Genomic DNA, 24,836 nt, shown 5'->3' with positions numbered 1-24,836 from the left:
CAAGCGCCATTGTGGTTCTTCTTCCTCACCCTTCCCTTTCCCATTTCCCCTCAGAACTCCACCTAACTATTTTGATATTCATATTTATCAAAACAATGAGTTTCTCTATATTTGGTATCATCGGAATTTATGATTAACATGCCTTATCGAAGTTGTTTTCTCTTTTTTAAGAGAGGTAATTTGTTTGATTCGTAAGAATAACTAAATGGTACATAAATTGAATGATTTTTTTTTCTTCAAATGAATGTCTGGATCATTTTAAGAAAATAAGAGTGAAAAAGAAATGTTAATCTTTTCTTCCATTCTTTGATTCATAAGAATAACTAAATGGTATCTAAATCGAAGAGGTTTTTTTTTTTTTTTTTTTTTTGAAATGAATGTCTCGATCATTTTAAGAAAATAAGAGTGAAAAATGTTAATCTTTTCTTCCATCACACCTTCTAACATTCGTCGAATGTTGTATGTGGTCAGTATCCTAGTGAATAAAGTATTAGGTTTCTACAATACATGTTCCGTGTTCGAAACTCTTTATCTCTTAAATTGTCATAGTTTCAAACTCTCCCGCTCATTCAAATAATAATAAAATAAAATAAAAATGCCTGTCTGGAGCAGTACGCACCCCTTTCTGCTTCGTGCATTCAAACGCACTTCGCCCATCTCCAACCGAAGGGTCCAAAGGGCTGAAAATAACCCGAAAACCGTCTCCAACCAAGGGCGAGGCCAGAGGGCTGTGGAATCTGAGAGGGCCCCATGGAATTGGAGAGGGTTGGAGGGCTGGCTGCAACCAGCCAACCCAGGGTTGGCCAGAAAAATCAGCTTTCCTGTCAGTTATAACCGACAAGAATGCTTAAGAAAAAATTCAAATGTAACGGCTAGTTGACATCAGCTAGCCGTTGCATTTGAATATATTTTTTTTTTACAGTTCTATTATTATTTTTTATTTACAAAATTTTTCTTATAACTTATATTTTTCATATTTTTTTCCTATAACTTTTATTTTACAAAATTTGTTTCATATTTTTTTTTAAATTCTATTTTTTTCCTATAACTTCTATTTCACAAAATTTATTTTATTTTATTTTAAATTCTATTTTTATCCTATAACTTCTATTTCACAAAATTTGTTTCATATTTTTTTTAAATTATATTTTTTTCCTATAACTTCCTAAGCCGTTATACAACATTAAATTAAATAAAATAACATGAAACAACATTAAATAACATTAACCAACATACAAATTATACAACATAAAAAAAAACATTTAACAACATAAAACTTAAACGCCTACTCCACGCTTCCTTTGGCCCAAAGATGTGCAACAAGATCCTGTTGTAGGTACTTGTTTGTGGCATGAGAACGTATCATTCTATAGCCTCATGTACTCATTTATAGAGATACTACCAGTTCTTGAATTGAAAGGCAAATTAGGGCCATCGTATATTTTTGCACGAGCCCTTATTGACCTATTTGAATCTTCTTAGTCGTAATCGGAATCTCCATCAATATACCCATCTCGTTCATCCTCCACTATCATATTATGTAATATGATGCAAGACATCATGATGGAGTCCAAATTTTCTCGACTCCACCTTCTTGCCCGTTCACTAATGATCTTCCACCGTGCTTGTAGAATACCGAAAGCTCTCTCAACATCTTTCCGGTATGCCTCTTGGTGTAAGGTAAAAAAATTTTTGCGTCATTCATAGGGCTTGGAATTGCTTGGACAAGTGTTGCCCACTTTGGGTAGATGTCATCTGCCAAGTAATACCCCATATTGTATTGACGATTGTTGATGTAGTAGTCAAGTTAAGGTGTTTTATCTTCCGTCAAGTTATTGAAGAGGGGTGAACGCCCAAGAACTGTAATGTCATTTTGGGATCCAGGGACTCCAAAAAAAGCATGCCATATCCATGTGTCATATAAGGCCACCGCCTCTAACACAACAATTGGCTTTCTCGACCTTCTGCTAAAACCTCATTGCCATCCGGTGGGACATTTCTTCCAATCCTAATGCATGCAGTCTAATGACCCTATCATGCCTGGAAACCCACGGTATTCAGCTTTGCGAAGGAATCGATTCAGATCTTCTTGATTTGGCTCGCAGAGGTACTTGTCTTTGTAAACCTGAACAATTGTGTCACATAATTGTTTAAGAGTATCAAGGCATGTAGATTCAGACATACCATGGGTTTTATCCATCGAATCAGCTGGGGAGCCATACACCATCATTCGGAGTGCAATAGTAACCTTCTGATGAGATGAGAAACCAGGGCGGCCTGCTTTGTCCCGCTTCTATCGAAAGTATGGATTGACCTGCTGGACATCACGAAGTAAACACTCGAAAACATGACGCCTCATCCGGAAGCGACATCTGAAATCCTCTTTTGTGTACACCGAGTTGGGGTTGAAGTAGTTGTTCATCATATTGGCATGTGACATCACTTTGTTTCATAGTTTGTAAGAGCGATCAGCAATAGAGTCACCTCATTGAGGTTGTTCCTCAGTTGGCTGACACACCATGGCCGCAGCCATGACTGCCGCTTTGTTTTGTTTGTTGCGTCTTACTTGTACTTCTTCATCAGACTCCTCATATTCTCGTCTCATTTGTGCCCATTTTCCTTCCAATTTGGAATTGGATGAGGACCCCCAGCTGGAATCCGAAGAGGATCCAAAGTTGGAATTCATTGCAAACTTGAATTGAAATAGATTGAATTCAAAGTTGTGTGAATTATAGCCCAATATCCACCCTATTTATAGCAAAAGAAAAATTCAAATCCAACGGCTAGCTGACGTCATGTTGACATCACTTAGCCGTTAGATTTGAATTTAAGTTGTAGTTTTTAAATAATAAATTATGTTTGGCCCTATGACCATTTGATCATCAGTTGGAGACGGTTTTTTGTGATAGGGCTAAAACGAGCCCTCTGGCCCTCGGTTGGAGATTGAGGCAAATATGATTATGTACTGTTCATTAAAATATTAATATCTTGAAGAATCTTGAAGGGTCAGAGGGTTAAAATAAGCCATCTGACCAACCCTCAGTTGAAAATGACCTGCCAACAAAGTGACTCACTCTTGAATTTCCAAAAAAAAAAAAAAAGAAAAAAAAAAAAGAAGAAGGACTCACTCTTAAATGCTTTTCCACGCACTTTGCGTATCCAACTCATTCTCTCTCTCCTCATTCTCGCTCTTTCTCTCTCCTCATCAGTTGTTAAAACTGCGTTGACTCAAGGACACCACTGTCCTTCCAATTTTACCCCTTCGTCTCTCCCCGAACCTTCCTCTCCGCCGGCTATCCCCTTTCTCTTTCTCTCTGCAACCCCGGCTCACATTTCAACCAGCTTCCGTGGCAATCCCCGTAAATTCGACCTCCTTTATGGCCAAAAGCCCTCACCCCCTTCAGCTCAAATACAACGTCGTAGCCGGTAGCTCTTCAATTTTCACTCTATTTATTTATTTAATTTATAATTTGGGGGAGAAATGAAGAGGCTGAGATCCAGTGACGATCTCGATTCCTTCGGGAAGGATCCGAATCCGAATCCTAACCCAAACTCCAGCTCCAACCCCAGCCGGACCTCCTCCAACTCGCACCGGAGCTTCTACTATAAGCCAGATACTGTGCGGAAGGGTTTGCTCTCTTCGGCCTCCTCGGCTTCTTCTCTGGTGCCGGCTCGCTCCTACGACGATCGGGAACAGGCCGGTTCTGGCGGACGGTCCAGAACTGTCCGGAAGAGGCCGGGGCAAGAGTTCGACGGTTTCGACCGGAGGAAGGGGACCGATCGATACAATAGAGATGGAGGAGGGTACGATCGTAATTTGATGCACCGGTCTGAGAGCTTCTCCGCGTCGAGGAGGTCGCCGGCGGATTTTCCGAAAGGGTTTCGATCGGAGCGGGACAGGTCGAGGCGCGAAGGCAGCGGGAGCGGAGCGTTGTCGTGGCGGAGGTTTGGGAAGGAGTTCGAGGAGAGAGGAGGAGGGAAGGGGTTGAGGGACGTGAGGTCGCCGACGTGGTCAAATTTGAGGGATTCAGGGAGCGAGCAGTCTAGGGTTAGGTCTCCGGTGAGGAGGTTGAGGGATGGGAAGGAGTCGAAATCGGAGTCGAAGTCCAAGTCGCCCACTTGGTCTAAGGACTCCGTGGGGAGTGAGCAGTCGAAGAGTGTTGAGGTGAGGAAGAGGGAGGTGGAGGCGGAGGAGGTTCAGGGTGAGCAGCCAAAGAATGTTGAGTTTAGGAAGAAGGAGACGGAGGAGGTTCCGGTTGAGCAGCCAAAGAGTGTTGTGGTTAGGAAGAGGGAGACGGAGGAGGTTCAGGCTGATAAGGGGAGTAGGACTAGTAGTGAAATAGAGGAGGGTGAGCTTGCGCCGGAAGCTGGAGCTGGTGTTGGAGGTGGAGGTGAAGGTGAGCCCCAATTGGGTCCTGAAGGTGGAGCTGAAACAGGAGAAACACGGATTCGAAGCGAGACTTCAGATAGGGATACAGATAGGGTTGAGGAGAAAGGTGAGTCTCTGGATAAACAAGAGGCTAGGGAGGAGAAGGGTGAGTCCTCGGATAAACAAGAGGTGAAAGATGTGAGTAAAGAGAGTGCGTGTGAAAGGAAGGATGAGGAGGAGAAGAAAGATGATGACTTGCCAAATGGTGATAACGATATGATTGATAAAAGCGGGAATGTGGAAGCTCGTGAAGATGAGGATGATGGAAAAGGGAGTGTGAGGGAAGGTGATGAAGAAGTGGTCGAGATTCCGATGGAATTGGAAGATGAACCAAAGCAAGATAAGGGAATTGACCTTGAATTGAAGGCGGAGGATGATGACGATGAAATGACAGAGTCAGACAAGGTAGTAACAGAGGATGAGGAGGATAATGAAGTGGTTAAGCTAGATACGCTGAATATAAGGCAGAATTTTAAGGATAAAGGTAAAAGCGTCGCTGTGACACCAACTGATATGGTAGATTCAGCAGAAGATGGTCAGTGGACTGCTAGAGAATCACGAGAGCTGTTAACTGGCATGGAAAATGATATAGAAGGACCCAGCACTAGGGGTTTCGAGTTGTTTTCAAGCTCTCCTGTTAGGAGACAGGAGAAAGCTGATCAATCTGGTTCCATTATGAAGGATGAAAAGCTGGCACTTGAGCCGCTTGATCTTTCTCTTAGCTTGCCTAATGTTTTGTTACCCGTTGGTGGTGCAGCTCCTGGTTCTCCTGACCAAGCAATGAGTGTTCAGTCTCTAAGTAATACTTTTCGTACTAACTCTGATGGATTTACTCAATCAGTATCCTTTTCAGGCTCTCAGTCGTTTTATCACAACCCTAGCTGTTCGCTAACCACCCAGAATTCGATGGACTTTGAACAGTCGGTTAAAAGTCGTCCGCTTTTCCAGGGAATCGATTGGCAGGCACTGGCTCAGAGTGAGGCTAAGGGTAAAGAAGTTCCTTCGCAGGCACTTGTTCAGAATGATGCTAAGAGCAAAGAAATCCCTTTGTATCAAAGAATCTTGATGAATGGAAACGGGTCTCATCAACAACAGTCTCAAGCATCGCAAGGCATTCCAAATGGTCAATCGGTCCAAGGGCAACAACATCGTAGGCATACTGAAGGAAGCTCTGAAGTGGCGAATGGAATGGAAAGGCAGCTGAGCTTCAATAAACAGTTGTCAGGAGGACAGACAAGGAACCATGAGGATGTTAGATCACCTTCGAATAGCGTTGGATCTCATGAAATGGGATCGAACTATAGTTTTGACAGAAAACGACTATTGAGAGAGAAAAATAGTGGTAGTTTATATACGACTAGCAGTCAGAAGGAACACAAGAAGTTTCTCATTGGTGGAGCTGACTTTGTGGAGACAATCGTTGCCAGGATAGTCTCCGATCCCATACATGTAATGGCTAGAAAGTTTCATGAGATGACAGGACAATCGGCTTCATGTGTGAAGGAGACCATTCGCGATATGATGTTAAATATGGATAAGCGCATGCAACTGTTTGCATTTCAGAAGGCACTGCAGAGCAGGTCTGATATAACCATGGAGATGCTACTAAAAGCTCATCGTGCGCAACTGGAAATCTTGGTTGCTCTGAAGACTGGTCTACCGAATTATCTCCTGCAAGAGAATGGTGCATCATCTTCTGATTTGGCTGAAATTTTTCTGAACTCAAGATGCAGAAATCCTTCTTGTTGGAGTCCTGTGCCTGTGGATGAATGTGATTGCAAGGTTTGTTCGCCAAAGACTGGTTTTTGCAGTGCGTGTATGTGCCTTGTGTGCTCAAAGTTTGACATGGCCTCAAATACATGTAGTTGGATTGGGTGTGATGTTTGTCTCCATTGGTGCCACGCGGATTGCGCATTGCGGGAATCTTATATTAGAAATGGACGCAGTGCTACTGGATCTCAAGGGACGACTGAGATGCAGTTTCATTGTGTTGCCTGTGATCATCCTTCTGAGATATTTGGGTTCGTGAAGGAGGTTTTTCAGAATTTCGCAAAGGATTGGACAATTGAAAATCTTGCTAGGGAACTTGAATACGTTAAGAGAATATTTGTTGTCAGCAAGGACATGAGAGGGAGACGACTTTATGAAATTGCTGATCAATCACTGGCAAGATTGGTAAACAAGTCTAACCTTCCGGAGGTGTACAATTATGTCATGGCTTTTCTTTTGGGTAAGTTCTTTGTTTTATCAGAAAGAATTTATTGTTTCGTTCTTACAATACTTTTCGGGGTTATAATCTGCATGCATTGTCATATTATCATTGTTTTGGATCATGCTTTTTTCTTAAAAAAAAATAAAATTATCTGGAATACAAATTTACAGATGCTTCCTTTCTCCATGGTTTACAAGATATCGATGTTACTTGGAGGTTTTGATACTTGTGAATTGCTGTAAATAGAAGTTTTATAAATTGTGTTCTTTGTTATGACATGAATGGAATCCCTTTGATATATTGAAGCTACTTGAAGCCTTTTGTTTTTATATTGAAGATGCAAAATAAAAATCTTTCGGAGGAAGTATTCTTCTTTCTGCTTGAACAATTACAACTGATGGTTTCTGTAGTACATACATTATATGTTTGGCTTGCTTGAAGCTTCGGTTTTAATAGGATTATGGGTTTTGGGATTCAGTTTGATGCCTGGCCTAAATACATCCGTATCGATGTCTCTGAACGGCTTTTTTGTGCTTGTGTGAGAATATTGTGACATAGCAAGAGTATAAAATCCCGAAGCAGAAAACTTATGCCTTTATTGAGTCTCAAAGTTGTGCCTTTTTGTTCTGTGTTGTAATACTGTGCTTAGTTAATCGGAAACTGTACTGTTTTTAAGCAAGTCCTCCACTTTTGTTTCAGATGCTGACAGTTCCAAGCTAGGCAAAACAGCCATTTTATCAGGGAAGGATCAAAGTAAAGTGAACAATGGGATTGCTGGACCAAGCCAGGAACCCCCATTGCTGAAATCAATATACACAGAAAAGGTCCCTCAGTTGGAAACTGCAGCTGACACTCATCCTAGCTTTAACTACAATCAGCATGAGAAACACATTATGGACAGAGAGTTGCACACAAGTGCCCAAAAAGAACCTCTTTTCGATGAGCTGGAGAGCATTGTGAGGATCAAGCAGGCTGAGGCAAGATTGTTTCAAACACGAGCAGATGATGCAAGAAGAGAAGCTGAGGGGCTGAAACGCATAGCAATGGCAAAGGATGAAAAAATTGAAGAAGAATTTAGGAGCAGGATAGCAAAGTTGCGCTTAGTCGAGGCAGAAGAAATGCACAGCAAGAAACTTGAAGAAGTACAAGCTCTAGACCGAGCTCATCGTGAATACTCCAATATGAAGATGAGAATGCAAGCCGATATAAAGGATCTTTTGTTAAAAATGGAAGCAACGAAGCGGAACCTTTCTTTGTGATTGGCAAACGAAGAGGAGTCCCTGTAAGAGTTTTCGATGTGGCAAGTAACCGTAACCTCGTGTGCTGATTGTTTTATGTTGTACTTTTCAATGTAGTGGTTTTATAGCTCCAATTAGGGTGTTTTTCATGGTAGTTTCTGTTGTATTTGTTTATTGAACCACTAACCAGAATCTGTACAAAGAGGCTGCCTCATTTCTTTTATAATGTTATAAGGGCTGGTTTGGTATTGCTGTGCTTTGAAAAAAAACTGCTTCTGCTGTGTTGTGAAAATAAGTAGCTGTGAAATAAAGCAGCAGAGTGTTTGGTAAATTTTTTTGCAAAAGTGCTTTTGAAAAAAAAAAAAAAAGCAGTATTATAGTGTTTAGTAAATTTTTATGTAAAACATATGTGAAAAAAAACTGGTTTTTCAAAGTTGAGTTTTGCAGCTTCTTGTTTTTGGCTTTTTTTCACCCAAAACTGTGAAAAAAAGCTAAATGTTTACCAAACACAAAAACAGTTTCCAACTTCTTTTAATACCAGTTTTTTTTTCAGAATCACTTTAGTACCAAACCTGATCTCCTATTTATGATTTTTGGAACCAAGTCCGTCTTCTCATTCTGTGCTCTTTTTTGTTCGCTTATTCTTTTTGATCCGTCCAATTAAATATTTCAAAAGAGCGGGAATCACTTTCAACATATAATATATGTTCAGAAACTAAAAACGTCATGTCGTTGCTTTGTGTTTTTAATCTCCTGTCTGGCTTCTTGTGATACTTTGGAGTATGCTCGTCTCGTAGCATTTATTACCATTTCCTTATTCTAAAGAAGGGGAAGGGATTGCATACCAAACGACAGGGTTTTGGGGTTGCTTTCTGCGTTTGTGCCTGGTGCCCACGTGTCGATCATCGTGGGAAGCTCCGCTTCGACTACGCATCGCCTTCTGCTTCTTCACCGCTTCTTCCCCTCTCCCTCCTCGCCTCATCTGCTAAACGACGACCTTTTGGACGACATCCTCTCGCACCTACCCGCCTTATCCTTCGCGTCAGCGGCATGCGTTAGCAAATCCTGGAACCAAATCTGCAGCCGAATCCTTCCTCGCCTCTACCCTCTCTCTCCACCCCTCGCCTAAGGTTTGGTTTAGAGTCTAGACCCCTGTTTGGTTTCCGAGAAAATCACAAGCTCAAATTTTCTCGCACATTTTCTCAATTTTTGTGTTGGAATTGATAGGTTGCGGTGAAGGAGGTTATCGAGAAGGTTCTGGCTGGGTCGATACGGCCTCATTTCGTTGTGGCTAATATTGGAAGTGGGTTTGGATTATATGACATTTCCAAGTTTGTATGTGTTCTTGCTCATATAAACCCCTTATTCTTTATTAATATTTCTGAGCACGGTGAGATTTTTGAATGATTTTTTTTTTTTTTTGGGGTGGGGGGGGGGTGTTTGTGGGTTTTAGATATTTTTCTGTGAAGGCATTGATTTTTGTATTATTTTTTATTGTTTGGTTATTAATTTGGGTATTTGAGCAGTTGGATGCTCGGAGCTAGAACCTTTTCTGCCCATTCCTTTAAGGCAGTCCGGCCTAGCCATATTCCAGTCAGGATCTTTTAAACAGCATCCTCTGGCAATTCAAATGAAATCCCCTCACCCATTATCTTTGAGAATCTTTTTCTGATGGAATTTGTGATGTTTTGCCGAATAGGGTTGAAATGCATTGGCTTGAACACAACGATATCATCAACAGTATCCAGTAATTCCCGGGGATCAAAGTCTAATAGCAATAGGTGCATTAATTATCAAACCCAAGTTTTAACTGTTTGGATCATTCCGGATTTGGGTTTTTTTTTTTTTTAATTGCGTTGCTTCTACTTGCTGTATATTGACTGATGGGTTTCGGAGTATTTTTTGTTTTGTTGACTGGATTTCACCATGCCGGATTGGTTTTGTGTGCTACGATTGGTGTGGCTTATGTTATTGTTGATGGTTTGGTTAACAGGGTTTTCATTCCTTTTCAAATTTGTTTCGACACACTTCTCGAAGTTGCAGTATGCTATGGTGATATTTTCTATGATCTAATCAATGAACTATTTAATGTCAGTAGTTTGAGGGCTCCGACGGCAACACACACCAGCAGCGATGGGGAAGGAGAAGTGGCTACGGGTGATGCAGAATCTATTCGGTGATCAATCTGAAGAGGAAGAGGTCGATTCTGAGCACGAGTCCAATCCCCATCCCAATTCTGTATGATCCTTTAATTTCAAGTTTCCTTTCTATTCATATTCCAAAAGCATGTTTGGGAGTGATTAAGGTTTCAAATTTTGCTTTAATCTTAGCTGAAAGGAAGATATAGGTTGTGGTTTTGTTAATGGCGGTGGATGATTTGGATGAAAGTATGTATCTTGGGGATTTTTTTGCTTGCAGTTGTTTAGGCCTGGACTGAAGAAGTTTTGTGGAATGAGATTCTTATGAGTAGTCAATTTAGTGGGATTGTTGTTTCAAGTTGGATAACGAATGATGCATTTTCCTATTCGGTCTGTCCCTTGATGTAGTAAATCTAGAATTTTGTGAATTGTTCATTATTGAGAATGAAGTGCCACAAATTGAAGACGAATAAAAAAAAAAAATTGCACATCTTCTGATTAGAAATATAGAATTGGTTTTAAGTTATTTTCTTGACTGTTTGGTTCTGATGTGCTTTACTGATAAATCAAGGGTTTGCAAGATATTTTTTTGCGCTTTTACTCCTTTAAATGGTGGGTGTTATCATTCTCTCTTTTTTCATATATGTCTTGCCATTGACTGGAGATGTGGGTGATCCTGCTACCCTGTCCGCCGCAGTACAGGGCTGTAACAAGATTATATATTGTGCTATTGCACGCTCTACTATCAGCGGAGACCTCTACAGAGTTGATCAAAGAGGGGTCTACAATCTTACCAAAGCATTTCATGTGTGATCCTTATTGCCATATCCTTGAAATACTCCTTTTTGACATTTAGTAATCTGTTTCGGTGTTGATGTCTTTTAAGTTCATGGGTTGGTTCAATGTTGGATTTGAATTTTATTGCTTATGTGAAGCTTTTGACTGTTTGCATTGTAGGACTATAAGAAGAAAATGGCTCAATTATGAGCAGGAAAGAGTAGCAAGAGCAAACTTACAATTGTAAAGTTGAAGACTCCGGAGTCAGTGGATGGATGGGAAGTTCGTCAGGGGACTTACTTTCAGGATGTGGTTGCTTCTAAGTATGATGGAGGAATGGATGCCAAGTTCGAATTCACTTTCACCGGAGATGCTGTTCTCTCCGGTAAGAGAAAGACTAAATTGGGGTTTTGAGGTTCTAAATGGAAACCAACTATTACTCCTTTTACTCTATTTCTTGCTGCATTGTAGGATAAGTTTTCGCCAGACGAGGGTACTAACCTAAAAGCAGCTTCCCAAAAACAAATTCATGGTATTTTTCTTATTATTAATTACAGATAGTATTTCTATGTTTTGCCTCTTTGTTTTAGAGATAATCAACTGTTATTAAGCTGTTTTCGTAGTGATTAGAGCTTCCTTTAGAACTAATGAATCAAGTCATAGCGAGATAAGCTAATCGAAACAGCACAAATATGAAATATGAATGAATACAGGTTCTGCTCTCTTAAGGTTTCAAATTTTTTTGAAGTTTGGAGGCTTATGTCAATCTATAACAATTGTTCTAAGCTGTCAAGTTCCCAAAATGTCTAAGGAGATATCATGTTTAACGAGTCACGAATTGTGATGAATCCAAATGCTTTTACGAGCGCAACCATGCTATATTTTGTTTTTGCAGAGGTTGTAATAGTTTTCCTTTGACTGATCTGTTAATAAGTTTGTTTTTGTAGATGCCAAAGAACTGCATGGAAGATTTCTATGTGAATGTCAAGGTCCGTACTTTTCCCTTTTTAGTTCTTGGCAATACAAGCATCAGCTTTTTAAAAATAAACCTATAACATATTATAAGTATGAACTGGTGTGGGTTAATAATGAACTTAGATGTGCGGGATAGAATATGGAAAAGAACTTAAGAAAACAATATATTTTGATTGCAGATTAAGAAAACTTAAGAGACCAGTTCAATTGGGTAGATGAATAAAAGGAAAGAAAAGAAAATTATTAGAAAACATTCGGTATGTTTGAAGAAATTGTTTTTACTTAGGGAGACCATTTGATTGCTAAGGAAATCGAGGAAAAGAAAACAAAGAAACTAACTAGGAGTTGTCTGAGTTGTTTATAGAGACGGGACATATTGAACAAAAGTAAAATCATATACAACCATTTCAAGCAATCAACATGGCCCTTACATATTGAATCCAAAAGGTTGACGCCCCATTCACTGCATATAAGATAATATATGTTCAGAAACTAAAAACGTCATGTCGCTGCTTTGTGTTTTTAATCTCCTGTCTGGCTTCTTGTGATACTTTGGAGTATGCTCGTCTCGTAGCATTTATTACCATTTCCTTATTCTAAAGAAGGGAAGGGATTGCATACCAAACGACAGGGTTTTGGGGTTGCTTTCTGCGTTTGTGCCTGGTGCCCACGTGTCGATCATCGTGGGATGCTCCACTTCGACTACGCATCGCCTTCTGCTTCTTCACCGCTTCTTCCCCTCTCCCTCCTCGCCTCATCTGCTAAACGACGACCTTTTGGACGACATCCTCTCGCACCTACCCGCCTTATCCTTCGCGTCAGCGGCATGCGTTAGCAAATCCTGGAACCAAATCTGCAGCCGAATCCTTCCTCGCCTCTACCCTCTCTCTCCACCCCTCGCCTAAGGTTTGGTTTAGAGTCTAGACCCCTGTTTGGTTTCCGAGAAAACCCAAGCTCAAATTTTCTCGCACATTTTCTCAATTTTTGTGTTGGAATTGATAGGTTGCGGTGAAGGAGGTTATCGAGAAGGTTCTGGCTGCGTCGATACGGCCTCATTTCGTTATGGCTAATATTGGAAGTGGGTTTGGATTATATGACATTTCCAAGTTTGTATGTGTTCTTGCTCATATAAACCCCTTATTCTTTATTAATATTTCTGAGCACGGTGAGATTTTTGAATGATTTTTTTTTTTTGGGGGGGGGGGGGGTGGGGTTTTGTGGGTTTTAGATATTTTTCTGTGAAGGCATTGATTTTTGTATTATTTTTTATTGTTTGGTTATTAATTTGGGTATTTGAGCAGTTGGACGCTCGGAGCTAGAACCTTTTCTGCCCATTCCTTTAAGGCAGTCCGGCCTAGCCATATTCCAGTCAGGATCTTTTAAACAGCATCCTCTGGCAATTCAAATGAAATCCCCTCACCCATTATCTTTGAGAATCTTTTTCTGATGGAGTTTGTGATGTTTTGCCGAATAGGGTTGAAATGCATTGGCTTGAACACAACGATATCATCAACAGTATCCAGTAATTCCCGGGGATTAAAGTCTAATAGCAATAGGTGCATTAATTATCAAACCCTAGTTTTAACTGTTTGCATCATTCCAGATTTAGGGTTTTTTTTTTTTTTTTTTTTTTTTTTTTTTAAAATTGCGTTGCTTCTACTTGCTGTATATTGACTGATGGGTTTCGGAGTATTTTTTGTTTTGTTGACTGGATTTCTCCATGCCGGATTGGTTTTGTGTGCTACGATTGGTGTGGCTTATGTTATTGTTGATGGTTTGGTTAACAGGGTTTTCATTCCTTTTCAAATTTGTTTCGACACACACTTCTCGAAGTTGCAGTATGCTATGGTGATATTTTCTATGATCTAATCAATGAACTATTTAATGTCAGTAGTTTGAGGGCTCCGACGGCAACACACACCAGCAGCGATGGGGAAGGAGGAGTGGCACCAGGTGATGCAGAATCTATTCGGTGATCAATCTGAAGAGGAAGAGGTTGATTCTGAGCACGAGTCCAATCCCCATCCCAATTCTGTATGATCCTCTAATTTCAAGTTTCCTTTCTATTCATATTCCAAAAGCATGTTTGGGAGTGATTAAGGTTTCAAATTTTGCTTTAATCTTAGCTGAAAGGAAGATATAGGTTGTGGTTTTGTTAATGGCAGTGGATGATTTGGATGAAAGTATGTATCTTGGGGATTTTTTTGCTTGCAGTTGTTTAGGCCTGGACTGAAGAAGTTTTGTGGACTGAGATTCTTATGAGTAGTCAATTTTAGTGGGATTGTTGTTTCAAGTTGGATAACGAATGATGCATTTTCCTATTCGGTCTGTCCCTTGATGTAGTAAATCTAGAATTTTGTGAATTGTTCATTATTGAGAATGAAGTGCCACAAATTGCAGACGAATAAAAAAAAAAAAATTGCACATCTTCTGATTAGAAATATAGAATTGGTTTTAAGTTATTTTCTTGACTGTTTGGTTCTGATGTGCTTTACTGATAAATCAAGGGTTTGCAAGATATTTTTTTTGTGCTTTTACTCCTTTAAATGGTGGGTGTTATCATTCTCTCTTTTTTCATATATGTCTTGCCATTGACTGGAGATGTGGGTGATCCTGCTACCCTGTCCGCCGCAGTACAGGGCTGTAACAAGATTATATATTGTGCTATTGCACGCTCTACTATCAGCGGAGACCTCTACAGAGTTGATCAAAGAGGGGTCTACAATCTTACCAAAGCATTTCATGTGTGATCCTTATTGCCATATCCTTGAAATACTCCTTTTTGACATTTAGTAATCTGTTTCGGTGTTGATGTCTTTTAAGTTCATGGGTTGGTTCAATGTTGGATTTGAATTTTATTGCTTATGTGAAGCTTTTGACTGTTTGCATTGTAGGACTATAAGAAGAAAATGGCTCAATTATGAGCAGGAAAGAGTAGCAAGAGCAAACTTACAATTGTAAAGTTGAAGACTCCGGAGTCAGTGGATGGATGGGAAGTTCGTCAGGGGACTTACTTTCAGGATGTGGTTGCTTCTAAGTATGATGGAGGAATGGATGCCAAGTCCGAATTCACTTTCACCGGAGATGCTGTTCTCTCCGGTAAGAGAAAGACTAAATTGGGGTTTTGAGGTTCTAAATGGAAACCAACTATTATTCCTTTTACTCTATTTCTTGCTGCATTGTAGGATATGTTTTCGCTAGACGAGGGTACTAAGCTAAAAGCAGCTTCCCAAAAACAAATTCATGGTATTTTTTTATTATTAATTACAGATAGTATTTCTATGTTTTCCCTCTTTGTTTTAGAGATAATCAACTGTTATTAAGCTGTTTTCGTAGTGATTAGAACTAAGCTGGTTTAGAGATAATCAACTGTTATTAAGCTGTTATTAATTACAGATAGTATTTCTATGTGAATGTCAAGGTCCGTACTTTTCCCTTTTTAGTTCTTGGCAATACAAGCATCTTCAGCTTTTTAAAAATAAACCTATAACATATGATAAGTATGAACTGGTGTGGGTTAATAATGAACTTTGATGTGCGGGATAGAATATGGAAAAGAACACTACATTTGATTGCATATTATAAGTATGAACTGGTGCGGGTTAATAATGGGTAGATGAATAAAAGGAAAGAAAAGAAAAATATTAGAAAACATTCGGTATGTTTGAAGAATTTGTTTTTACTTAGGGAGACCATTTGATTGCTAAGGAAATCAAGGAAAAGAAAACAAAGAAACTAACTAGGAGTTGTCTGAGTTGTTTATAGAGACGGGACACAGAAAAAACAACAAATATTTTTGTTTTTGTAATGGCTGTCATGAATTTCCTTTTGACTAAACAAAACATAATTAGTTTATTTGCTTTACTGAGAATGTAGCGTTTTTTGTGATTAGTTTCGGGTTTTGGAGCAGATTTTTGTGTCCCGAGCCATATCCAAAGTTGATTTTGGACTTTCTTCGATCTTAGAATATTTGGTTACTTTAGTGCATTGACAATTAATAGACGTAATTTTTTTTTATTATCATTGTTTGTGTATAATTATGCAACTTGTATGTTATAATGTGACCAAGGTGATTTTGCTTCCAATACATCAACAAATATTAAAAAGAAATATTTAATGAGGGCTGGAACCCAGTCGAAGCTGGGGGGCTAGGCCCTCACGCCCATATTATATTATTTAAAGAAAAAACATACAACGAGGGGACATAGTACTTAAAACCCCTACGATCAAAAGTAAAATCATATACAACCATTTCAAGCAATCAACATGGCCCTTACATATTGAATCCAAAAGGTAATGAATGCATACCAAAATCAACATGGCCCTTACATATTGAATCCAAAAAAAAAAAATTGAATTTAGTGGGTAATGAATGCATACCAAAATCATTGATCCACATGGTATGCCATCTGGAAAGAAAAATAAAATGCTGGTGATGATGAATGAAGAATAAAAATAAGAGACGAGATTGGCATTTTAATAATTCGTAGCTTATACTGAATTAGGCAAGTGTAAATTTAAACAAGTTAGAAAACGCACCTTAAGATTAAACAATTTCAATGGATTGGATGTGAGCAATCTTAAACCAGTCCTCACCTGTTTCTTTCTTGCATCTTTTGCTTAACATGTGGCAACGGTGAATTTTCAATCTATTTAAACAGGGGAGTCCACGAATCCCTTCTGGCAGTGATGCCAAATTAGGGCAATAATCAATTGCAAGCTCCTGAAGTGATGTGAGATTGCTTATTTCTTCTGGCAGTGATGCCAAATCCTCAATTCCACGAAGTGTCAGATGTGTTAATTTGGAGAGATGAGGGGAAGAAGAAGAGGCAGAAACATCAACATCAACACCAACATCATGTGTAATATCAGATGCTCCTCTAACAAACAAGGAATCAACAACCTTCCAGCTGCTCCTCGTAAGTTCGATTCTCTCCACATTTGGATACAGAGGCATGGAAGTTAGATTAGGACAATTATAGATCTCCAATGTAGAAAGACGAGGAAAAGAAGGCAACGACAGATTTTCCGTTGATGAAGAAGAAGAAGCACTGTTATGAGTGTGGGCCCTCCACCATCCCTTCAGAACAGGGCAATTGTATAACTTGAGTGTCTCCAGGGAGGGAAAGAATGAGATCCTCATCATCTCATCACTCATACTATTACTGCTCTCTTTCTCTGATATGTACTCCAACTTGTCGAACCTAAGCAATGTAAGAGACTTGAGGGAAGGCAAATGATCCAAGGGCGGAAGACGTTGGCATCTCTTACAAAACCGCAATTGGAGATTAACAATATTTATGAGAGAAGAAAACCAACTCGCAAACCTCACACCACTATACTCATACACCGACAACTGCTTTAGATTAGAATGGGGTTGCAATACTTCCATTGACTTTATAATATCCTCCTCATCAACTCCCCTTACATCTTCTCTAAATTTCCACACTAAATCCAACGAACAAAGATGCTGTTTGTCCTTGAGAGGTGTACCAACATTTGATTCTGACACCACATGCCTCAACTTCCATATCTCTAAGCGTCCCCTTAATTCCTTAAGGGTCCCCAGCTCAGCAAGACCAGCACTACCGCCCCTCCCCAAATAATTGCTTTCGCTCAAAACAAATGTATTCAATGTACGAACACGTTTCAATTCACCAATTCCACGTGGCATTCCACTCAATCCCAAACACTCTTCCAAGATGAGATGCCTCAAGTTGATCATTTTTTTAATGTCTCTAGGCAATTCCACAAGCTCATAACAATAAGAGAGATCTAGTGTTTCCAAATTTGACAGTCCAACTATCCAATCTGGAAGTCTCTTCATGGGATTCCCACTAAGATCAAGATATCTCAAATGTTTCATTTTTTTAAGACATTTAGGTACTCTTTTAATTCTCAAGTTATTGAGACTCAACATACGCAATGACTTAAAATTTGAAACAATTGTAGTATCAAATGCATTATGTGAGGAACGTTTGTCACCATGCCAACGTTGTGGTTGAAGAAAAAGAAAAGTTCGTACCTTGTTTGCTTTTAGCAAGGACGTTGACACTTCCCATTTCGACAAATCAGTATCATAACTGAAAGATACATGACGAAGCTTTTCATGAAAATTCTTTCGGTTCAAATCAACTATGACGCTTCCGACCCCTGACACTAAGATTGCAAGTTCATTCATGAGATCGTGCATTTTACAACTTTCTATTATACCAAACTTATCTATTTTTTCTTCTTGAAAAAACGATCTGCACAACAATTCCCTGTAATATTTATACGCAACATCCTCCAAACCCTCATTTTCATCGGATGACTTAATGAACCCTTGCGCCACCCAAAGTCTAATCAATCTATGTACAGAGATCTCATAATCAGGTGGGAACAATCTACAATAAGCAAAACAATGCTTCAAATGTGATGGGAGCACATCATAACTCAATTTAAGTGTTGGTAAAATATCATTTTCTTCTTGATTTATTTTTGAAAGCTTCTTTTCTTTGAAATTCAACCAATCTGTTTCGTCATCATTGGCGAACAACATCCCACCTATCGTCCTTATAGCGAGTGGAACTCCCTGACATTTTCTTGCAACCTCTATCCCAACTACCTTCATTTTTGAATTCTCTGGCTCCTTTCCATCTTTATAAGCCATTTTCTTAAATAAAGACCAACTTTGCTCTTCATTCAACCCTTTTAAGGTGTATGGTTTAGCTGTGTTTGATATCGTCGCAACGGTTCTACTACGAGTGGTTATTAGTATTCTACTACCTTCTCCACCACCCATTAACAAGTTCTTCAAGCTAATCCACTTCTTTCGATCCTCATTCCACAAGTCATCCAACACAAGTAGGTACTTCTTCCCATCTACTTTTTTTCTAAGATCATTTTGCAACTGCTCTATCCCATTATGCTCCGATTGAAGTATTTTCTTAACAACTATATCCAACTCAAATACATTAGAGACACATGTCCATATTTTCAACTCAAAATGATTTTGAATCACCTCATCGTTGAATATGAGTTGGGCAAGTGCAGTTTTCCCCAATCCTCCAAATCCAACTATGGAAATGGTTGACACATTCTCAGTTGGGATGGCATCCAACAAAAGTTGGATAATTGCCTTTTTATCTTCATCTCTCCCTATAATATCTTCCTTAGGGACAAATGAGTGAGTGACCCTCTCTCTCATTATAAATTGTGTATCTACACAATTATCTTTTAACTCATGGGGTCTACCAGATGCAATTTCACTAAGCCTCTTGTTAATATCTTTTATCTTATAACCCATCTTTAGCCTAAAAGCAAGTTGATTTGAGCTAGAAAAGAAAAGGCGCACCTGTAGGAATTTAAGTAGACATAATCAATATTTTGATAGAATTGCATTAATTAATTTAATAGAGTTTTGTAACGGTAAATTATATGAAACATTAAAAACAATAATATAGAAGACTTATTGCCCGTTAATTATGAGTTATTGAGAGACCTAGTGTCTTCCTAATAGGTGCATATCAATAGGCTTATGTGACTATGAAAAGGTTCTACGAGATGCAACCTCGCTAAGCCTTTTGTTAACATCTTTTCCCTTATGACCTATCTTTAGCACAAAAAAAAGTTGATTTGAGCTAGAAAAGAAAAGGTGCACCTGTAAGAATTTGAGTAGACATAATCATTATTTCGATAGAACTGTATTAATTAAGTTAATAGAGTTTTGTAACGATAAGTTATATGAAACATTCAAAAGAATAATATAGAAGACTTATTGCAGTTAATTATGAGTTATTGAGAGACCTAGTGTATTCCTAATAGGTGGATATCAATAGGCTTATGTGACTATGAAAAGGTTCTACGAGATGCAACCTCACCAAGCTTCTCGTTAATATCTTTTATCTTATGACCAATCTTTAGCCCAAAAGCAAGTTGATTTGAGCTAGAGAAAAAGAGGCGTACCTTCTTTAACAACTTAGTATTTCCAGGCACCATTTGTCTCCGCTGAGCTTCAGCATTAAACTCATCCAGCAAGTCATCAGCTTCAAAAACTGCGTCTTCTACGCTTTGGAGCCACAGTTTGACTTCATTATTGGCTTGCTTTTGCTCAGCGTCAAGAAGAACAGCTTGGAATCCGGCAACTGTATCCCGGAGCTTGCGGAGCTCATCTTGGACACCCCAAATCAGTCCAATCTCTTGGAAAGCAAAGGAGCCAAGCCTTCCAATGATCCCTTCGGCAATGTTGAAGAGAACTCCTTCCGCCATTTCTTGTATTCAGGACAAGAAAAAACACAGGCAAGTGAAGTGAATTAAAGTAGAAGTTTGTAAACGAGAATATGGTTTTGCGTAGTGAAAGATGGCTCGTCCCTGCTTGTCTTTATACATGCCATTCCACTTTAATTAAAGAATAACTGGAATGGTTAACACATTCTATCCCTTTTCCACAAGTTCTGAATGGTTAACATATTCTATCCCTTTTCCAAGTCAAAATTTGGGTCCATTTGGATGAGGAAATTTCAAACCTCAACCCAATATTTTTATGATTTCATATAATGGCATGCTTATTTATACAAAATATAAATTAAAATCATTTCGATTCTTCAATTTCATACGCTTACTAAAACATAATATGCTTTATTTTTAGAGAATTAAATGGAGCCCAGGAATTATGCCCGTGTAAATATGAAAATTTTAAAAAGAAAAATATATGGAAAAGAGAACAAGTGGGGTTTTTTTAAAATAAATAAATAAATTTAGAAATGCTCTGATAACATGTAGGCGATGTTTGAAAAAAAATATCAAAACTTAATTTGTATGAAATTACATTACTGCCCTAGACTCATAATCAACATTAGAGAGCCAAACCTTATAGATTATTCCCCTGGTGTTTCCGATTTCTATAATAATAAGGTAAGCTCGTTGCATTCACCTCATCCTCAAAACTAAAAAAAAAAAAAGTTTGAACTCTCTTCGTCTGATTTCACCCCAATTGTCTTTTCACTCTTTTAGTTGACAAAAAGCATTTTGTTAGCTAGTAGTTTAGATAAGAATAGGAACAATTCCCCGAGCTCACTACTAGTTTAATAGTTTTTCTTAATTAAATCAATAATGTAGTACAAATTCAAATCCTTATGTTTAAATCACTCCATCCACATAGACCCCTAATTCGTTAAGAAAGAAACAATATTCTCCGGCCAAAGATAAACTAAAGAAGCAAGAAGCACTTCAAGGAAACAAATTGACCCACTTTACACACTATCTAAAAGATTATGGTGGTGATGGAAAATTCACAACCAAAAACTCAGTAAACAAAGTGAAAATGAGATAAAAACTCTTGTTAACAGTTTAGAACAGTTCAATACTTTAATTTGACCACCATATCTTCGTTTCTGGGTAAAACTATTGGCATCTAAACTCTCTCCCGAGACGTAAATGAGTGAACCTGCAGGGTCACATTTCATAGTCTTGTTTATTAGCAAGTTCAACAGACGAATTTCCTCATTTATCATGCAATTCAAGAGCTTAAGATATTTGACTACTCAGCTTTATGCCTTTCGCGCCTGAAGAGACAATAGAACGATGACAACAGCCAGTGCCAAAAGATGATCAACCAATTATCCCGTTTGGGTTTAGGTTATGGGGTTGGTCCGAAAATTTCCTTGTAGATTTCTTTTTGTTTCTGATAAACAAGGCTGTCGTGTTCAGCAAGCTGACATAACTCTCTTGCAATAGCTTTGTCTTGAGGTGCAAATTTGCGTGCCTTTAGAGAGTCTTCCCGTGCAGCATCTGTCTGTCCAAGCTCTGCTCTGGCTTTTCCTCGCCTCAATAGCACTTTGACATTGTTTTCATCCTCTGCCAGTACCTGCGAGCATTCATTCGTCCAATTAAAGTTAACACAGTTGCATTGACAATTTAAGGGTATTCATGAAAAGGTAAATATCTGCCAAATCCAAGCGAAGAGAAAAATCAGTTAATAGACGTTAGTTGCATTGACAATTTTAAGTTATAACAGCCATTTAGTTTGATGAAGCATGGACAGTAACACACCAAAGAGATCATAAGAGTCGCATAGGACCTAAAATTCGATTATTAACTGAAGAATGGTGCCAGTGAGCCTAGAAATTTTTATGGGTCCATAGTAAGAACATTTTCATTTTCTACGGCAATCCAAAATGGCAGGTTAAAGTGAATGAATATTGAAACTTTTGGGATGCAGTGATGCTCACAAATGAACCTACAAACCCAACTTTCTAGTGTCTAATGATGAATAGCACAATTGCTGAACACACAAAATTAGATGACTTTCTTGTGATAGCATTACACTTACAATACTGCATTGTCCAATGGCTTCTTGATAACGCTTGCGCTTTATAAAAGACGCTGCCATGTTAAGGTGGCATGGATTTTTAACAGCCAAAGCCATGTCCCTGTACTTCCCAAACAACTGGAACATGAAGTTGTCACCCATATACGCTATAGCCTGAGAAAACCAACTAGAATCTTGTCAGAGAGGAAATACAAAAAAGAGACTGGACAACTCAAAAGCTCATCAGCCATAAATAAAATATGTAAGCATTACAAGCGCGTAACCATTTCATACCATTGCATTGCCTCCTCTAGTTTTTACTCTTTACATAAAGCATTTCCATTCATCCTTCTTCTATCTGCTGCTCCAATCCTTTCCTCCACAGTCAAGTCACTCCGAGCTTTCCCCGATGAAAGGCAAAACCCACAAATATACATGGTACTATATTACCGAAGCAAATCCCTGGAAAAGAGATTCTGAAACTTCAATTGGTAACTACTTGGGAAGACATTTGAAAGCAAGTGAGCAACTTACTTCTTTGGTTTCATCAAATCCAATAAGTTCAACTTCATATGATATATATGCCAATGGTGGAACATTTGGAAAAGAAAAGCTCCCTTCTTTCCCATACCCCGACTCCCAGCCTACATGTAATAGGGCATGCTCTCCAGATTTCATGCTGGACACCCCAACAGCCAAGCCAGTCATTTCTTTTTTCTCTGTTGCAGTAACAAAAATATACTACTAAGAAGAAGTCCATTCCATTGAATACCCCTAGATAATGCTTAAATGCTTATGGACCCAAATAATCTGGAATGACAAGTAATTACAAATTACAGAGAATAAAAGCAATAAAGAAATCACAAACTAATTGCAGACTGAACAAGGAACATGCCAGAACTCGTTTGCATATACTTTGTATATATAAAAAGTAACAGACTACTCGGCAAGGCTAATACCTTTTCCTAAAATAATTTCAAGTAGTCGTTGTTCATGCCATGTGTCTTCAAACTTGTGTCCCGTGCTCTCAGTCCATGCCCTGTAAGGATGCCAATCACTCAGTGATTGAAAAAACCAGAGTAAAAATTCACTGCAAGACATTTCTACATGTATCTTAGGCATCCCTTTTATAAACTTTAATGCATGCACATTTAATTCTCCTATATACATACACAACTTTGTGAACGTGGATGTTGTGTGTCTGTTTGCAAGCCACAAGCTCATTCATGTCTTACTCCCATCCCATACTAACAAACACATGCACACATAACAATTCTTAGATTTTCAACTAATGTACACAGCACAGCACTACCAAAAAGGAAACCACTTGACACTTACAGAAGCATGTTGAATACTTGGATGGTATTTGACCATGACCTTCCTTAATGATTTGATTTGTGACTTTCTCGTGAAGGATTTCCACCTTAGAATCAACTTTTGGGGGCCGTTAGCATCTTCTGACACGAACGAAGGTACCATGTTCAGTTACTGTTTCATTTTCACCATCTTGACCTACAAACAAGATGAAAAGATGAGTAGTAGTCTATATTAATATATGATTATTTGGAAATCTAACTCACTCATACGCATAGGGGAACGACAATCTTCCCCTTTCCCTTGCACATTATACAGGTACTACATAGCTGCCATCCCCACTTGTACTACATGAGTTTTGGAACACAGGATTTCTGAGTTACTCAACATAAAAGCATGGAGGAACGATGAATCAGTGTACTTTGTCATAATGTCTACCTTCTCGATATACAAATTATTTCTGAAATCTTATCAATTAGTCAATAAAAACAATAAGTTTCTGGCTCAATAATGACCGATAGAAGAATTGTTCTTGAAGAAAACATCTCCATGTATTCATTTAGTCCAACTAAATCACTCGAAACCGCGCTTATCAGGTTAATTTGACATTTAATTGAAGCTGAAAACCTACTACGAGTCTAAGATTTGACATATATTTGCTTTTACAGAAACCGAGTGTAGCTGAAAGATTTGATTGAGCGTAAAAAGTGTGACTTAATACTTGAACTGGAAATTAAAGCCAAAAATATGAATAAACATACCAAGTAGTTGACTTTCCTGCTCAGCCTGCTCCCGAACATCCTCCATTACTTCAAGCTTCTATAATCCAATGGGTCTTCTCAAAATTCTACAAATACCCAAATCAAAGACGCAAAATGTAATGCAATTGGATTCGAATTCAAAAACAAAAATTAGGAAGGGTTTCGTTTTCTTTGGAATTTCTCGGGAAACAAACTGAAAACGGAAAGTAGAAAAGGGAAGGAGTGTGTTATGTAGTTCTCGTTCTTTTTTCCTTCTCACACACTCTTGTTAATTTTTGACAATTAATCTTCTTCAATTCATCCGATTCGACCGTTGTAAATTAAAAAGGTGTATAAGAAATAAAAATAGATATGTAGATATTACACCCCAAAGGAAAAAGCGAGAAAGTAATAGAATCGGAGTAGGATTCTCTTAACTCTTTTTTTCCCTCTCCTTCCATCCTCTCTTATTTGAACGGTTACGGTTAAGCCACGTCAACATCTTATTTTAATTTTTTATAGCAAGAAAAAGATAAAATAAGAGAATGTGAGGAAAGGGAATGGAAATGGATGAGAAGAGGAGGGAAGAAAATCATAGTCCAATAGAATCTGTATTGTGTTTTGTTTCCAATGATCGAAGAAGATTCTAGAGAGAAACAAATTAATTAATTCATTAAGGTAGTGCTATCACATATCCATTTTTACCTCTTACACACATCTTC

The 24,836-nt window shown here is 38.5% G+C and overlaps 2 protein-coding genes, 2 long non-coding RNA genes and 1 pseudogene across 6 annotated transcripts; 3 read left to right on the top strand and 2 right to left on the bottom strand.

The window, feature by feature from the left end:
• The first annotated feature begins 3,183 nt into the window (after positions 1–3,183).
• Positions 3,184–8,127, top strand: LOC137733924 (protein OBERON 4-like). Its single transcript, XM_068473139.1, has 2 exons — positions 3,184–6,659; positions 7,341–8,127. Exons 1-2 carry the CDS (start codon positions 3,482–3,484, stop codon positions 7,898–7,900), a joined length of 3,738 nt encoding a protein of 1,245 aa, XP_068329240.1. The 5' UTR covers positions 3,184–3,481; the 3' UTR covers positions 7,901–8,127.
• A 422-nt stretch (positions 8,128–8,549) lies between these two features.
• Positions 8,550–12,119, top strand: LOC137734896 (uncharacterized). Of its 3 annotated transcripts, XR_011068589.1 has the most exons (6): positions 8,553–9,009; positions 9,107–9,214; positions 9,978–10,117; positions 10,975–11,179; positions 11,266–11,326; positions 11,742–12,119. It is a non-coding gene; the product is annotated as an uncharacterized lncRNA (long non-coding RNA). The 3 variants fall into 3 exon arrangements; XR_011068588.1 differs by having other exon boundaries at positions 8,550–9,009; positions 10,975–11,326; XR_011068587.1 differs by lacking the exon at positions 11,742–12,119 and having other exon boundaries at positions 8,626–9,009; positions 10,975–11,543.
• Positions 12,120–12,146: 27 nt separating this feature from the next.
• On the bottom strand, positions 12,147–19,057 carry LOC137734895 (putative disease resistance protein RGA4). The gene is made up of 2 exons (XM_068474212.1): positions 16,150–19,057; positions 12,147–12,232 (listed from the first exon to the last, which is right to left on the bottom strand). The coding sequence occupies exon 1, from the start codon at positions 19,055–19,057 to the stop codon at positions 16,316–16,318; it is 2,742 nt and encodes a 913-aa protein (XP_068330313.1). The 3' UTR covers positions 12,147–12,232; positions 16,150–16,315.
• LOC137733265 (uncharacterized) lies at positions 12,413–14,847 on the top strand. The gene is made up of 4 exons (XR_011068438.1): positions 12,413–12,675; positions 12,772–12,879; positions 13,557–13,617; positions 13,723–14,847. It is a non-coding gene; the product is annotated as an uncharacterized lncRNA (long non-coding RNA).
• A 1,826-nt stretch (positions 19,058–20,883) lies between the features above and the next one.
• Positions 20,884–24,181, bottom strand: LOC137733184 (peptidyl-prolyl cis-trans isomerase FKBP42-like; annotated as a pseudogene).
• Positions 24,182–24,836: the final 655 nt, after the last annotated feature.

Source organism: Pyrus communis, chromosome 5, assembly GCF_963583255.1.
Source record: "Pyrus communis chromosome 5, drPyrComm1.1, whole genome shotgun sequence".
Taxonomy (NCBI): domain Eukaryota; kingdom Viridiplantae; phylum Streptophyta; class Magnoliopsida; order Rosales; family Rosaceae; genus Pyrus; species Pyrus communis.
Note: the sequence above shows the minus strand (reverse complement) of the source record. Positions and strands in the feature narration are given on the sequence as shown.